Source organism: Daucus carota, chromosome 6 (genome assembly GCF_001625215.2).
Source record: "Daucus carota subsp. sativus chromosome 6, DH1 v3.0, whole genome shotgun sequence".
Classification (NCBI taxonomy): domain Eukaryota; kingdom Viridiplantae; phylum Streptophyta; class Magnoliopsida; order Apiales; family Apiaceae; genus Daucus; species Daucus carota.
Genome location: NC_030386.2, coordinates 31,422,119 through 31,439,648, shown reverse-complemented (window position 1 = coordinate 31,439,648; position 17,530 = coordinate 31,422,119). Strand labels below are relative to the sequence as shown.

At 35.1% G+C, this 17,530-nt stretch overlaps 2 protein-coding genes across 2 annotated transcripts; both read left to right on the top strand.

The window, feature by feature from the left end:
• Nucleotides 1-201: 201 nt before the first annotated feature.
• On the top strand, nucleotides 202-4,940 carry LOC108226560 (pyrophosphate-energized vacuolar membrane proton pump). Its single transcript, XM_017401534.2, has 8 exons — nucleotides 202-460; nucleotides 1,869-2,443; nucleotides 2,525-2,904; nucleotides 3,111-3,197; nucleotides 3,277-3,607; nucleotides 3,815-4,225; nucleotides 4,381-4,440; nucleotides 4,520-4,940. The coding sequence occupies exons 1-8, from the start codon at nucleotides 223-225 to the stop codon at nucleotides 4,724-4,726; spliced, it is 2,289 nt and encodes a 762-aa protein (XP_017257023.1). The 5' UTR covers nucleotides 202-222; the 3' UTR covers nucleotides 4,727-4,940.
• Nucleotides 4,941-5,079: 139 nt separating this feature from the next.
• Nucleotides 5,080-17,344, top strand: LOC108192973 (probable anion transporter 6, chloroplastic). The gene is made up of 15 exons (XM_017359522.2): nucleotides 5,080-5,577; nucleotides 6,455-6,600; nucleotides 7,422-7,521; nucleotides 7,640-7,692; nucleotides 8,934-9,008; nucleotides 9,931-10,011; nucleotides 10,345-10,403; nucleotides 11,346-11,413; nucleotides 11,963-12,075; nucleotides 12,580-12,616; nucleotides 13,779-13,874; nucleotides 14,499-14,640; nucleotides 14,738-14,790; nucleotides 16,690-16,776; nucleotides 16,876-17,344. The coding sequence occupies exons 1-15, from the start codon at nucleotides 5,221-5,223 to the stop codon at nucleotides 16,975-16,977; spliced, it is 1,569 nt and encodes a 522-aa protein (XP_017215011.1). The 5' UTR covers nucleotides 5,080-5,220; the 3' UTR covers nucleotides 16,978-17,344.
• The last annotated feature ends 186 nt before the right edge of the window (nucleotides 17,345-17,530 follow it).

The following is a 17,530-nucleotide window of genomic DNA, read 5'->3' as shown; positions in this document are numbered from 1 at the left end:
AAATTCACTATTTATTCAGTATATATTTAAATGAAAATAAATGAAAACTCGGAGTAGTTTCTGAATGGCACGTGTTACAACAGCACTACATAAACACACGCTGAAGTCCCAGCACACTAGAAAAAACACAGCAAGAAAAGCACTGCAGCATATTTCTGAGTTCTCACCACACTCGTTCTCCTAAAATTTAATTTTCCGGCAGGTTTTTCCAGCTACTCCGCCATGTCAGAAGCAATCCTCTCAGAGTTCGGCACACAAATATTTATTCCGATATGCGCTCTCATCGGAATCGCTTTCGCAATCATCCAGTGGTTTCTAGTTTCTAAAGTAAAGGTGACACCGAATTATTCTCCAGCCAACAGGAACGGCCAAACGGAGCCTCTGATACAGAACGTAGATGTTATTAACGACCGATACCTTGTTCACCGTTGTGCCGAAGTTCAAAGCGCCATCTGTGAGGGTAAAATTTTATCCATTTATCCATTTTAGCTTAGTATTGGTGCTATTCCTTTGTGTTCATGTCTTTTTGTTTCGAATTGTGTTTTACTCGGTGTTACGCGCTAATTGTGATTAATTATTCTAAGTGTTATAGTAAAGCTCAGTTCAGTTTCGATAAATTACATCATTAGCTGATGCATGTGTATTTACACATGGTGCATGGTTACATGCACATATTGTTATAACACTAGCTGTGAAAGTGGAGTTTCTTGCATCTTGATATTAGTTGTTATCACAGTTATAATTTTTTTTAATTAAGATTTTGTACGCGATCTAATGAAAAATTAAATATATGATATGGTTGTGATCAACATATAATTTTTATCTATATTAGTAATTATTAATGTTACTTTTGCGATATCATTTAAAGTGATCGTTGTTATGTTTTTCGGCAATCCTTATCTGTATATCGGTTTCCTCTGGCATTCTTATCTTTCTTCGCGCTTGTTGTGTTGTCATCTATGTTTCCGTTACAAATTGCCACGAGATATGTTCCGTTTCTCTTTTGTCAACATTCGTCGCCTTTTCTTGTGTGATACGCCATGTTTTTTGTCGTGACCGGACTGTTATTTGTATTTTAATAGTAATTAGAAAAAAAAATGATTAATCCTCTTCACGAGAAATAAGAGTGAGGCTTTGGACCTTCTTAATGCCTTGTAAGGCAAGAGGCTCGTGCACCAGATACAACCTTCTTTATTCTGATAAAGATTATAATTTTAGGTTTTGCCTTTAATCTTTGGGTGTATTTCAATGGAATCTATTGTAATGTTGAACTTTTTCCGAATACTAAATTTTCATGTCACTTTGGACACAAGACTTGCAAAATAAGAATCAAAATAATTATTTTAAATTATAGTTAGATTGCAAAGGAAAGTTGAGACTAAATTTACAGACATGTGCGTCTTCTGATATTTTCTTTTCCTAATTTATTTGTCACACAGAGGAAATTGCATATGAGTTTTACCTAATACTAAAGCTTTGTTGCATTCTCGTGCATTAATAAGGAAGGTAAAATATGTTTGTTGCTGTCAAACAATATCTACAAGTATAACTATTTTAAAAAATAACTCATACAAGTGAAATGCGGGGACTCTCTAGAAGGATCTATGTTTTTAACATGTACAATCTGATCATCAATGTACTTGATAAACTAGATACACTTGGGTCTGTAAAGGGTGTAGTAGGAGTTTTCTTGTTTCTAGCAGCATATGAACACTATATACTTTCACCAAAAATGCATATAATATTCTATACACAGTGTAATTTATGTCGACGCGAGGCTTGGAATTGCTTGGCACTAATTTTTCGTAGATTCATGGTCTCTGTCTTGTGAACTTTGTTATTCATTGTTTTACACATGGTTCTCACAGGAGCAACTTCCTTCATTGTCACTGAGGGTCAGTATGTTGGCGTTTTCATGGCTGCCTTTGCAATTTTGATATTTCTTTTCCTTGGATCTGTGGAAGGATTCAGCACAAAGAGCCACACTTGTACATATGACACCACAAGAAGTTGCAAACCTGCTCTTGCAACTGCAGTATTCAGTACCATATCTTTCTTGCTCGGTGCTGTCACCTCTGTAGTTTCAGGCTTTCTTGGAATGAAAATTGCTACATTTGCAAATGCAAGAACTACTTTGGAGGCAAGAAGGGGTGTCGGAAAGGCATTTATTGTTGCATTTAGATCCGGTGCGGTCATGGGATTTCTCTTTGCTGCAAATGGTCTTCTGGCTTTGTATATCGCTATCAACCTATCTAAACTATACTATGGTAATGACTGGGAAGGCCTCTTTGAGGCAATAACTGGTTATGGCCTAGGAGGGTCTTCTATTGCCCTTTTTGGCAGAGTTGGTGGAGGCATATATACCAAAGCTGCTGATATTGGGGCTGATCTAGTAGGCAAGGCGGAGAAAAAAATTCAAAAAGATGACTCTAACAATCCAGCGGTAGAAATAGAATATGATGTAAAGAGCTTTAGTACTTGAAACTGTTAAATTCTTGGATTTTAACCATAGATTTTTTTTCAGGTAATTGTGGATAATGTTGGTGAAAATGTTGGAAATATTGCTGGTATGGGAACAGATCTCTTTGGGTCTTATACAGAGTCATCATGCATATCCCTTGTCGTTGCTTCAATCTCCTCATTCGGGATAACTCATGACTTTACTGCAATGTGCTACCCACTTCTTATTAATTCCATGGGTATTCTTGTTTGTTTGCTCACCACATTATTTGCAACTGATTTCTTTGAAGTCAGATCTGTGGGTGAGATTGAGCCCGCATTGAAGAGGCAACTCTTAATCTCTACTGCGGTAATGACTATTGGTGCAGCAATAATTAGCTATATTGCTCTTCCTTCTTCATGCACCATCTTCAGTTTTGGAGCTCAGAAAGAGATTAAGAACTGGTAAGTTCTGCACCTGCATTTTATACCAGATATATAACTCTAATAGTTTTGTTTATTATAATTTTAATCATACTTATTTCAAAAGAAATATTATATTTAAGTATCATTTAATTAATGTGAAAGACAGTTTTTTGATAATTACCACTTGCGCTGTCTTATCAGAGTCGCGGTAATTTATTATTGGATTTAACTCCTTGTATTTTCAGGCAGTTGTTCCTATGTGTATGTGTTGGTTTGTGGGATGGACTTATTATTGGATTTGTCATGGAGTACTTCACAAGCAATGCTTTCAGGTATTGTTTACAGTGCTTCCACTTCCTAATGGATTCTTTTGGATTGATGCATAATTCTTCATTTTAATGTTCATTTCAGTCCTGTTCGAGATGTTGCTGATTCCTGCCGTATTGGAGCTGCTACTAATGTTATTTTTGGTCTTGCATTGGGATATAAGTCTGTTATAGTGACTATTATTGCCATTGCAGTTGCCATTTTTGTCAGTTTTAGTTTTGCTGCTATGTATGGTATTGCAGTAGCAGCACTTGGAATGCTCAGCACTATGGCTACTGGGTTAGCCATCGATGCATATGGTCCCATCAGTGACAATGCTGGAGGTATTGCCAAGATGGCTAGAATGAGCATCAGGACTCGGGAGAGTACTGATGCTCTTGATGCTGCAGGAAACACAACTGCCAATATCCGAAAGGTATATGTTTCTTAATTTCAATTAGTTTATAGTTTGTACCAGATTTTGTGACGGCCTATACATTTGATATTAGGCTATTGTTTTTTATATTAAATTAGCTATATATAATGCTTAGTCAGTTGCTGAATGATTTAATGTAGCAATTGCTATTACCATGTTATATGTGAACAGAAAAGGCTCCTAATTTGGTTCTTAATTTCTTTATAGGGTTTCACCATTGGTTCAGCAGCTCTCGTGTCCCTTTCTTTGTTGGGTGCATTTGTTTGCAGAGCAGGAATATCGGTAGTAGACATTATGACACCAATAGTTTTCATTGGTATGCTAGTGGGTGCCATGCTTCCTTACTGTTTCTTAGCCATGACAATGACAAGTATTGGCAGTGCAACCCTGAAGATGGTCAAAGAAGTGCGCTGGCAATTACATTCTATCCCTGGTATCATAGAAGGGGTTTCCAAGCCTGACTATGCAACCTGTGTCAAAATTTCCACAGAGGCCTCCATAAAAGAAATGATCTGTCCTGGTGCTCTTATCATGTTCACCCCCCTCATTGTCGGAATTTTGTTTGGTGTGACTACCCTTTCAGGAGTCCTTGCAGGAGCAATCGTCTCTGGTGTGCCGGTAATGCCCTTGAGATGAACCTCAGATTTATATTGTAAAAATAGATTTTATGTCTACGTGACCGATTTCCACAGTTTTAGGGAACTCCTACTCTAAAGCTTGGCTCTCTTTCCGTGTTTTTTTTACTAGTTACTACAGTTATATATGTTATGCAGATTGCAATTGCTGCCTCTAGTTCTGGTGTCGCCTGGGACAATGCAAAGAAGTATATTCAGGTAATAAACATGAATTTCTAAATTTTATTACCGTATCATTGCAATATAAGATGACTAATAATCTTTGGACGAAAAATAGGCTGGTGCAATCTACCATACAGAAGGACTAGGCTCTATAGAATCTAATTCACACAAGGCGGCCGTGATAGGTGATACTATTGGAGATCCTCTTAAAGACGCATCTGGACTGGCGATAAACATCCTCATCAAGCTAATGGCAGTCGAATCTCTCGTTTTTGCTCCGTTTTTCGCCGCTCATGGAGGCCTGCTCCTGAAAATTTTCTAAACCAAGAAAACTGTGTAGTGCAAAAATATCTATCCCCATGTAGTAGTCATAAATTTCAGTTGTCAAGAGATTTACATGTAATTCAATAATAAAGTGTACTGTTTTCGGTTAGCAATTTTTTCTTTTTTTGACAATTTAGATTTACATGACTTGCAGTCGAACTGGGTGTCCCGAAAATAATCGAAGATAAACCTTCCACTTGAGCTATCAATCTCGCTCTTGCATTTAACAATTTAACACATGTAATTTTCTTGCAAAACATAAACCAAGCATCAGATGTGTCCAAATTAGAGGGGGGCCCACACCAGAAATCCAAGTTAATCGGGGCCTCAAAGTCTCTCTTTCGTGTCCACTCTTGCTCCTCTAGTGTAATGGTGTTTCTTTTCTTCTTTCTTTCTCTCCTCAGACACGTTTTTCTCAAATCTTTACCATTTTAGCTTCTTAATCTTTAGCCATTCCACTTCGTGTCTCTCTTTTTTTTTGCTTACAAAACAATGGCAAAACTCACCTTAAGAACAGACTATAACAACATCAATTCTCTTCTTCCTCGCCACAAAACCCACCAATCTCTGACTTTCAAGACTTGTTTTAGAAACCCAACTACTCATTTGAGTTTATCATTGTTGCCTTTGAAGAAGAGGTTCAAGTTTTCTTGTAGTATCAAAGAGAAAGAGAGAGAAGATGTTGTGGATTCTAGTGAGAGAGTTGTTAAGCAGCTAAGCAAGACCAAGAATTTAAATGGGTCATCTGAAATATTGGGTACTTTTGATTTTAATTGGAAAAATCTTCCTCAGAGATATAAAATGGTTGGAACTACTTCTCTGGCCTTTGTTATTTGTAACATGGATAAGGTATTTTTCTTCTTCTTCTTTTTTTTTTCTTTCTGTTTTTAAGTGTTTTCTTAATACGGGTTATGATTTGTAATAACCCGATTGTCTGCCAGTTTGATTTCAACTGCATGTTTAAACTTATACAAATTTTGATGCTCTGCCGAGCATATTTTTTAAATTAAATCTAGTCTTAGAGTTATGGCGGTATAATCTTATGTTCAGATAGTATAAGCTTACTCGGGTTAAGTTAATTGCATATTTGCATCAAATTCAGGGAGTAAAAGCAACAATCAGGTCTATGTGTGGAGCACTAATTTGTTTGATGGGATCATAGTTTTCAGACCATTAGCTTATGCACTTCAACTCTATAATACATTTCAGTCTCTTCAATCAATTTTGTAATTTATTTTCATGAGATACCTAGTCAGAGGTGGTATTTGGTAATGCTCTGAAAGGAAATAAAATTTTATCAAAACTTGTTCATGGCGTGACGGGTGTCATTGAATTAATTATGTGCATTCAGTTTGATAATTTTGAGAATATATCATAAACAGCGAAGGCACTATAGTCCCTGGAAACAACCATAGCCTAAGGGTAACTGTAACCAAACAAGTTTATCTTTTACTTGTATGTGATGATAACATCTGAGTAAATTTTTATAATACATGAAAAGCAGTGACTATGATTTTTTAGGAATATACAGGAAGATTGTGCCGGGTATAATAATTGACCATGTAAGAAGATGTCATCGTTTTTAATTTTAATTTCAGTTTATTTCAGTCATTTGCAATATGGATCTTTTGTTGATATTGGATTTTTTCTGAATGAAAGTTCAATTACTACTACGACATACTTTGATTGTCATTTAGAATAAATTAGCTGAGTGATCATTGTTTAGGTGAACTTGAGTATTGCGATCATTCCGATGTCGCATCAATTTGGGTGGAATTCATCAGTCGCTGGATTAGTGCAATCATCTTTCTTCTGGGGCTATGCATTGAGTCAACTGCCAGGAGGGTGGCTTGCTAAGGTATTTGGTGGGAGGTTAGTTTTCTGATGTACCAATTTAGGGCAGCTGTTCATTTCATATGCTAGCTGCTCACAAGAGATAATGTTTATATTTATTGTTATGACTTATCTAACAGGTCGGAAATTATTACTAGGCCGCCTTAGCTAGTAACCTGGCGTATTAACTTGGTTAGGAAAAAGCAAGCGAAAGAATTACATGATAACCAAACCACCTAAATGTTTGAGTTTTGTAAAATTATTAGTATATATAAGATAATTGCAGATCATTTAATATAAGAACAAGAGTAAGATAAAAATAATCAGTTAAGAATTCAATTTAAGCTCTGTTCCAGGGACAGTTATGAAAATGAAAACCAGACACATTTTATATGTGGTCAAATTTTCTAATTTGTTTGTTTTTTCTCACATATAACTTGTCAAGTATAGCCTACTTCTTGACATGGCTGACATTGAAGCTGTTCAATTAGTTCATGAAAGACGTGTAGATTGTTTAGTTTTTTACTTATGATCAGAATATTTACCTCCTTTATCTAAATGAATCGAGTTTTTTTAATGTCTCGATGTCAGCTACATTAATATGTCGGTGACATTAGTCACTAATTTCTCTTCGGGCTTTTTGTTCAGTGGACAATATATTAAGATAGTGGAAGTAGCTTAATTGGGCAGCGTTTCTTGTCAGTCTGCTACTTTGACAAGGGTACATATTGGATATTGTATCTGTTACTATAATTCTTCTGTTACTGGAAGATGTTTCAGATTACATTCAGTAGGGCCTCTGTAGGTTTCTTGTGGATTCTACAGCCTTAACTTATGTAAATGCATCGGGTTTGTTGCAGAGTTGTTCTTCAATATGGAGTCCTGGTGTGGTCCCTTGCGACAGCATGTGTCCCATTACTTGCTGGGTTTATGCCTGGACTAGTTTTGTCTAGGGTTCTTGTAAGCTGATTATTTTCGAGCCTTTACTAGTTATTTTGACTGATGGGGTTCTTTCGATAGATTTTTCCATTCTAGTAAGTTGATGGGGGGTTTGATTAATCTGCTGTTCCATATACAGGTTGGAATAGGGGAAGGCGTTTCACCATCAGCTGCCACAGATCTGATTGCCAGGTATGTGCCACTTCCACAGTACTGCACAAGCTAATTTATTAATAGGTTTGTGCAATCTGTTTCCTCAGTTCACGAGTAGTTCATCAAGCTCTATCTTTATGCACCTTTTCTCATGGTTTTGCCTGTTAAGTATCTTTAACATACTTAGCATTCGGCTTCTAGTCAAAAGAAACTGGAGTGTGCATTCTTGGTTTTGTACCAGTTCTCTAGGTTCAGGCAAGTGTCCGGTGATAATTGTGAAATGATTGAGATTTAGGGTGTTTAAATGACTGCCTACAGCTGGGTTCATTGTTTAAATTCCAACATTATGAAGAATATCTAAGACATACAAAACAAGTTCATTGGTTTCCCTACGCCTTTAGCTTGGTAGATACTCAAATTCCTCTCCTCTTGGTGAAATTAGGTTGAGATTTCTCGCCTCAGTGGAGGTATGTGTATGTGAGTACTTAAATTTCTGTAATAGACTGTTTCCAAAACAAGTTTATCCTAGTCTTGTAACCTAGTGGATCCCTCCCCTTACAGAGCTTGAGGCTCAGGGAGGCACGGGTGTAGCCTACTGTTAAGCCCTCTCCTTACAGAGCTTGAGGCACAGGGAATGCATGGGTGTTTGAGTAAATAAATTCAACCAATTAACCATTTCTGAAAGAAGAATTTCCAAATAAACTTTATAGTTCTAAATCCTTTCTTTTGTATCATTGGTGTTCTAAAACAAAGTACATTATATATACACTACTCCACCAAGTACTTTACACTTCACAGATATTCAAGGAATTGAGTGGATTTTGAATCCCGCAAGATGGTGAACAGTGTCAACAGACACCTTTACAGGATATCCATGCAATATTATGGATTTTGTATAACAATTGTGTTTGTATATGTTGTAATTGCCAAGAGGTTTGTAACTTTTATACAGTTCTTCTTGATGAAGCTTGTCACTGGTACTATTAGAGCTTTCAAATTATATATTGTTTTTTTTAACAAGCGTTTCACATGCCCAGTGTGCCACACATATGACATATATATATAAAAGTAAGTTTTTTTTAATGCTGAGTTGCTGACCTTCTTCAGCAGCGATTTTGTTGTTCTTTATGCTTTCTTACATTCAAGTTTTAGGTCTAATGATTATTCTGTTTATTTTTCTTGTAATTTCCTATGGAAATCCATACCTGCAATTTACCTTCATATTATCATCTATCTGCATCAGTACCTTATTTTAATTGTGTTATAAACACCGGATGCAGATTTATACCATTGGATGAGCGCTCACGTGCTGTATCAGTTGTTTTTGGTGGTTTAAGTGTTGGAAGCGTTGCTGGGTATGTCTTAATGAACTTTCTGTCATGCATAAATTAATAATAAAAAAAATTTCTTAAGGTGAGGGGCTGGTAAAGAGTTACAAATGGCATATATATATAATCCTTAATATGGAAATACCCGTTTTGGTACTATGGAAGCTTTTTCTACACTACATCACTTGCAACAAAGTTTATCTGAGTAGCGCTTCCTTTCTCTGGTATTCTGTGCGTTCAGCTTTAAGGAACCAAGTTGTTTGGGTGTAAAATCATGTGATAAATTATTGCATTAGAGACTCGATTCAAAAAGATTACATGATACGCGTCCTTAAAAAATATGCAAATGCGCATTTGTTACCAAGTCATAATTATATATGGTAATGCTGAACTTGGTGGGTATGCTTTCTTATACCCTAACTTCCTTTACAACACGTTTGCTAAGTCTTCAAATTCATTAGTCAGTCGCTGATTCTTTTCATCAGATGTGTCATCGTAAAAACAAGTTCATCTGGTTGATGGAAGTTGTTTAATCATTTAGTGAATACTTTACAAGTTTACATATCTGTATAATATTACTAACTTGATAAAATATGTGATTAATAGGCATCTTCCCTCATCTATTGGCTGCAAGTCTTTTTTCTACATATTATCATGTGAGGATGAAATGTAAAAACAAGAGTGTTCTTTTTCTGAATTATTCATATTGTCTCCTTGTTGGTTCAAGGACTTGCCTCAAGTAGATTGGCATTGACCTGACAACTTCTGATAACTATTTCTGATATCTTAAGAGCCAGTTTAATATGCCTGGTGAGATACTACCATGCTATAGATCTTAAAAGAATGTGTACGTAAGTATATGAGCGTTATGGCCAGCATAGTATGTAAAGTGTGTGGAATGCTTTTTCTGAATATTCCTGAGTCATGTTGCACATTCTGGAAACTGCAGGCTTCTGTTGGCACCTCCATTAATACAAAATTTTGGTTGGGAATCTGTGTTCTACTTGTTTGGCCTTTTTGGAGTAGCCTGGTGAGTGGCTCTGGCTTATATAGTTTTGCTCTTCGTCCTTAGGAATGAAAGTTTAACATTTTTTTAGAGCATTTTCATCTGTTCAATGCGTTTCAGAACAAAAAGACTTCAATATCAGATATGTGCTAGTTGTTCTAAAGCTATAAATATTTGCTTAAACTTAGGTTTTTTATATTGTGCAATAACCCGGGAACATTTTTATGAAATGAACAAAAGATGTTATTGCTTGAATTGTTGGTCACTATCTCCCGAATGGATTTGTTTTGAACCGAAGAACCCATGAGAAAAGTTTAGCACGGGCTAATATTTTGATATTTTTCACATATTTTGAAGGTTTTTAGGATTTCAGTTAGTAGCAGAAGAACAACCACCAACTGTTGCAACAGTTCCAAGTAAGCATAGCTTCATCCTCTTAACAGCATTTTATATTTATAACAATCAACACTCTGAGTCTGAGCTCAAGATTTGACCAACTGAGTTGCTAAATTTTTATGTAAAGGCTACTATTTTCTTAGCTTCCTAGATTTTGCACAATCATTTGACCAATTTTCAGAATTTGGTCACAGATTAAGAGAATCCTCTATTTATGATGCCAAGATATAGTTTCTTTGAAGCATAATTGTTTTTGAATCGTAATAATATTTGGCTACCTTTCTGTGACTAATAATCAATTATTCAAGTGGAAGAGGCCTCTCTTTGATTCAGAATGGCAAATTGTATCTCGGTGATTCTTTTTTAGAATGTAGTATGCTAATGTACTTTGGTTTGGAAGCTTATGGTATGCTTTAACATATTGGAGACTGGGTAAGGGAGAGTGGATTCTTCTAGGGGGATTTAAACCCTTGGGATCATAGTTAAGCTTTAGTTAAATTAGTCTTAACTGACTACTATAACCCTTTTCACCAGCCACTTAGGTAACATGAACTTGTCGGCAATGGTTTTTACATTTGGTCCGACTTTAAATCCTAGGAAAGTAATCTTGGTAATATTAAATTTTTAGTCGGTAATTTTCATTTTATATCCTCCTATATGCTTTTGCATCTTGTGTTTTATAGTCAATTTACCGACAGCAAGAGAGGAGAGGCACTTGATAATAGTTTAAGAGCTGAATATATCAAATTGAGTTTTTGGACAATAAAATATGGTTAGTCTTTAGTACCAGTCATTTGTCAACTGAGATGGTAAACATTTAGTAAGCTGATTCTACAATCATGTTCTTAAATTGCTGTATTATCCTATACAGATATTTTCTCATATTAACAATCAAATGAGTTAAAGCCTGTGTATATAATTGAGGTCATTCTGTTGAGTTATCAGTTTCTTATTCATTACAGGATCTCAATCATTAGCTACGGAAAAATCAAATACTTCTCTGGAAGAGCTTGGTGACTCGCTAAAGACGGTATCTCTTCTTGTCTGTGTTGTTGGTTTTTGGTGTTAAAATTGCTTCTTTATATAATCAGATAGTAGTATATTCAGATACAGGTTAGATAGGCTTCAGGTATTTATTAACGTAGAAGTTCTTGAACTTGGATGGATAAACTATTTAATCATAGTTATCGTGTCATTTTGAAAAATGCTGTTAATTTAAGTCTTGCAAGCTACTGGGTATCTACCTTAAAAAGGAACTTTTAAATAAACTCAGATTTAATACACACAAAAGTACTTAGTCCACCCCCAATCTGAAGTCGAGCTAGAGCCAGAGAAGGATCTAAACCTACTCCCATCTCCACAGGATTAAGGGTCAGTATGTGTACTATACATTCGGAATGGGAACCAGAACACTATCTACGGCTAATTTTGTAATAAATTTTTCAGCCGATATCACCTGGTGCATGTGTCCTTGTTTAATGAGATGCTGCTCAATTAGGTTTCAAAAACAATTATCAGTCTTTCTTTTATTGTCTTTCTTTTTTTGGATGAGTGAGTATGCTTGCTTTCCTAATCATAGGTACCATGGAAAGCTTTTTTCCAAAGTAAAGCTGTATGGGCAATGATTTATGCTCATTTTTGTGGAAGTTGGGGGCACTACACTTGTTTGTCTTGGCTGCCTACGTATTTCAGGTATAAATGCGCTTTTAAGATGGTTATATCAATTTATCGAGTTAAAATCCCATACTACACCTTTCCCGCAAATGGCATATCATATGTGGAAGATAGAAGGCTAAATGTAAAGGACACAAATATCTAGGCCTCTAGGCCCTCTACAGTTCTAGTGGTACTTTTGTCATTTACCCAAATATGACTAGTTTATACATTTTTTTTCTACAAAGCAATCCCATACTACACCTTTCCCGCAAATGGCATATCATATGTGGAAGATAGAAGGCTAAATGTAAAGGACACAAATATCTAGGCCTCTAGGCCCTCTACAGTTCTAGTGGTACTTTTGTCATTTACCCAAATATGACTAGTTTATACATTTTTTTTCTACAAAGCAATCAACATAACGTTTATGCACATAAATTCAACTCACAGTAGGGAAAAGCACTAGCGGTATTATATTGTTTCTTGTTTATTTTAATACTAATTACTGATGACCGATATGTTGATTGTCATCATATGCAGTGAGGTGCTAGATCTTAATTTGACAGAAGCTGCATGGGTAAGTCACTGGTATTTATCTTGTCCAATTATTGAGGATCTTTATAAATATCAGATACTCATTCTATTACCTTCCCCAAATTCCTAAATGCATGATATGTTTACCTTAAATTTGTCTGGATGAAATTTTTGATATTAATATAATTTGTTGACAATTTAATATATGTAATCAGATTTAACATCATGTACCGAGTTAGTAAGTATCATTTTATATAAAATTTAACATATGATGATCCTTGCTTAACTTTTCACACATTTAGTTTGGCCTCTATTACAATATTGTTGATATAAAATTGTCACCAATGTTCTCATTAGGGGTGTTATTATAAGTTAGTGTTACAGGGTTCAAGAATTCAAATCATTATAGAAGGGACAATTTTTTAACTATAAGGATGAAGAACTTAGTTATGTGGGTCAAAATTTGAGTTGAAAGTATAAAATTTTCACCGAATTATACTTGGTATATTAAATATGTATATATTTATGCGAGTTCACTGGGGTAAATTGCCCCTGCTCCCAACATTGTGGCTGGCTACACCTCTGACTTGTTATCCTGCTAGTTTGGCCACAGGCCCTAAAGTATGTTCTGTTACTTCTGAAAAATATTTTCTGAATGAGAAAGGGTTGATAAAAATTTGTGTAGTGCACCTATCAAATTGCAACTGTCTGTCTGTATTGACAGATTGTTCCGGACATAGAACAGCCATTCTTGGATATTATCTGAAGCTGAATAGATGGGATGTAGAGGCATAAGAAACATAAACATGTACTCCCTCCATTCCAAAATAATAGTCACTTTGACTTTTCGCACGTATTTTAAAGTACCAAAAAAACCTATTTTTTTCAAATTTTCTTTTTTTGAATAAAAATAGAGATGTTAAACTTTTATTCAGAAAAAGAAAATTTCAAAAATAATGTGTAGAATTATTATTTTTTACATCTCAAATTACGTGCACAAAGTCAAAGCGACTATTATATTGGAATAGAGGGAGTATATGGGACTTAACTTCTATTTACCCTAAATATGGGATGAACATAGATCCTTCCTCCTACCCGGAGTGCTAAAGATACATTGATGTAATATGTCTGACAGTTTAGAGGAAGCCATGCAATTCAATAAGTCATCTCATCTTTATATTACACATATCTCTTTTATATTTCAGGTTTCTGTCCTGCCTCCACTAGCTTCCATTATGGTGACTAGCATTGCAGCACAAGTTGCAGATAAATTAATCGCAAGTGGAACTGAAACTACTGTGGTATGCAAACAAAGATGTGTACACACACACACACATATTATAACTATAGGGTCGCGCCTTAAAATAGAACCTTAGAAACACTAAGGTGCTGCAGAACCCTAAATTTTACATAGATTTTGAGGATCTAAATCTAAATACATGTTTTTTAAAACGTTGTCTGTGTTCAAAACTAATTTCAACGTATAATACATAAACACGACATTTTTTGCATGTGCAGTTTTGCTACAGAACCCTAATGAATACTAGAAATAAGGATAGAGGTTCTAAGGGTTCTAAGTGGAACATGTATAACTATATTATATTTTATGTTTTCAATAATTGAATCCACCATCGGAGATAGATTCTTATAATTCTTTTACAGGAATTTTGAAGGTGAAGTTACAAGCTACTTTATTGTAGCGCATCTGTTTTTAATAGTCATCTCCTCCAGATATTATCCATTTGTGAAAATAATCTCAGTATGTTTTGTTCTTTGTTTTTATGAAGATGGACATAAAACATAACATAATTATTTGGAATTATCTGATTGCTCTGTGTCTAATATGCATATTCAAGATTCCAGGACATGCTGTATTTTAAAGTCTACGCAGTCGAACTTTCATAATTGCAATCTGATCCGTGTAGGTGCGAAAGCTATGCCAAACTATTGCTTTCTTGTCTCCCGCCGCTTGTATGACTCTTTCCTCTTTGGACCTGGGATTGCCTCCATGGGAGGTAGTAATAATTCTCACAGGTGGCTTAGCACTTTCAAGTTTTGCATTATCAGGTAGGGATCAAAGTCATATTGGGTACGGAAAAGTATTTGTGGTCAGTTTGCTCCTATTTTTGTTGGTTGTAAACAAATTTATATTTTTTGGCTGCAGGACTTTATTGTACCCATCAAGACATATCGCCTGAATATGCGAGCATACTTCTGGTGAGTGAATCGATAAGCTTTCATTCAGTACACCCTTAATTATCTAAATAAGTATAATAAGAACTCCCTTAATTATCAAAATAAGTATAATATTTAAGTCATATATAGCCTACTTACTATTTTATCATTAAGCTTTACATTAGTTTTTCAAGTGTTGTGCCCAAAATTCATTGGGTCAGATTTTGGCTTAAGGGTTAAAATATATGAACAGTGTGGGCTTTGATTAGGGTGTTGTGCCAAAAATATGATTGGGTTAGATTTAAACTCATTCGCCTTAAGGGTTAAAAATATATGAACAATGTGTGCTTTGACGATCAGCACATAGAAATATAGCCATATATTTGGCCAAGTGAGTGGATTAAATGCTAATGATGAGGTGTCGGATAGAGTGGACCTGTTTGAGGTAAGATGTAAGGAGATTCCCTGTCTAGAAAGGGGAACCTTAGGCAGCTCTATAGGTGCCGTCCTCTAGGAATAGGTCTCGGGCGTGGTAGCACGACGAAAGTAGTAAATAGACTTGGACTCAACATACTAAGGACGCATTTGGTATTGCTCTTGCAGACAGTTACAACAGTTTTTTGCTAAAAAGCAGGCAAAAAATTGTTTAGTAAATCTAAAAGCAGAACAACATCATTTGGCTCAAAGCTGCTTTTAGAGAAAACAGGTCCCCCATGCTTTTGAGAAAAGCTACATGTCAATTTTTGCGGGAAGTGGTCACATATTTCACCATACATTATCAAAAATATTATTTTTCTATATTACAACTCAAAATATGTAAATTTCTAAAAAAAAAAACCAAACAGTTATCTGATTTCTACAACACTTTTTTTTATCAGAATTTTTTCTAAACACAACAGTTTTAAACACTACCAAACAAGCCCGAAATATGAGGATAAATCATGTGGAGTCATAACTGAGTGAGATTATCATTGATAATTGATGAATGTTGGTTCTGATAAATGATAGAAGTGAGGATAACATAAGTATTTATTATCATGCATATCAAGAAGTAGCATTTGTGAAAACGAAGACCTCTCCTACGGTTACCTCAGTGATAGAGGTACACGAGGGTGATGGAAAGACTCGGGTTCGGAGTGTCCGACAAAACACATATCTGAGTCTAAGAGTCGACACTCTCAAAAAATTTGGACGCATGGACAATGTTTGAATTTTGGCCATGGATATGGGGACATGACAAATTTTAAAATAATTATTTTATTTGATAAGAATATATAAGACATGTATTTCTCTAGCATATTTTTTTTTCTTTTTTTGAGAAAAATATAGATATAACTGATCGTTGAAATTAATAAATTAATAGTATTTCTTAAATAGTTATATGTATTGTATATTCTTTTGTCAAATATTCATGCCATACATAATAAATATTATGTACAATAATGTAAAAAAGAAAGGGGCAAATGGGTTGTGAACAACCGGCTACAATTATTTTATTGAATTATAAGATAAATGTTGACAAAAAAAAGTTCAAATACATTTGTGATCAGTGATACAATAATATTTATACACAGTGTATATAGTGTCATTTCTTTTCCACGTTTTCGTATTGTCTTCTTCATTTCCCCTTCTCCTTTTCACCACTTCCCGTCCCCTTTTTTATCCCCATCTTTTATAACATCAATCTCTCAAAAAAAAAGAGAATAATCTCCGGCGACCTTTACTTTTGATATCGCCAATAACCATTGATTTTTCTGATGGCGAAGAAGTGTCGGGCTTTCAATGAAGCTAATACATTTTTTTACGACCAACTGAGTATGTATCTTTGTGTTTGGCGGTCATTGCATATCCAACTATTAATCAGATGAACTAAACAAATTTGAACTATTGATTATTCTAAGGAGAACATTAAATGACAAGTTTTGACCTTCTCTCACTCAGGGTATTACCAACACGGTAGGAGCAGTACCTGGAATTGTGGGAGTTGCTCTCACTGGTTATCTTCTTGATTCAACACATTCATGGAGTGTAAGTTTTCATCTTGGTTAATTCTTTCCCTTCACGTCCACTGATACCATAAAATTTGGAATTTGCCTTTCTATTTATAATTTTTTTTATGTTATGCAGATTGCCCTGTTTGCACCATCAATCTTCTTCTACCTTACTGGTACAGTTGTGTGGTTGGCTTTTGCAAGCAGTAAGCCCCAGACCTTTTTAAAGAGAGATTAGTTCTCTTCCTAAGCTTTGGGTAGACTATGCTAATTGAATCTGTCTCGGCGGACTACACTTAGTAGTACTACTAACTCGATGCTGAAAATTTTTGAATTTGAGCGGCGAAAGGTAACCTCAAACACTAACCAAAACCTTTTTGAATTATCTGTATAGATTTAGGATTTTGACAGCTTAGATGTTTCAAATTTATAATAGAAATTGTACGATTCTTAGCACGTTGGTCTCCAAAACATCATCACACAACACTCTCTGTATTCATGTGAAAAGGATGTAATAGATGGTACCTGATGCTGTATATAGTGAACAATCAGAACTTCATATGAAATGCCCATATTTATTTAGAAATATATTTTACTTATCATAAGGTCCTACTTAGTTCTGGACGATGACTGATGAATTTTATAAACAGAATTTTTTTGAAAAAATCTTCAGGTACTCTGGCATATTCCGAAAATGAAAGATTTTCGTATAACAGAATTCAGAAAACGTAATTTGCTGCACATTTGTTAAGCAGCTTATCACAAGTGGAAAAATGCCTATACATTGCAGT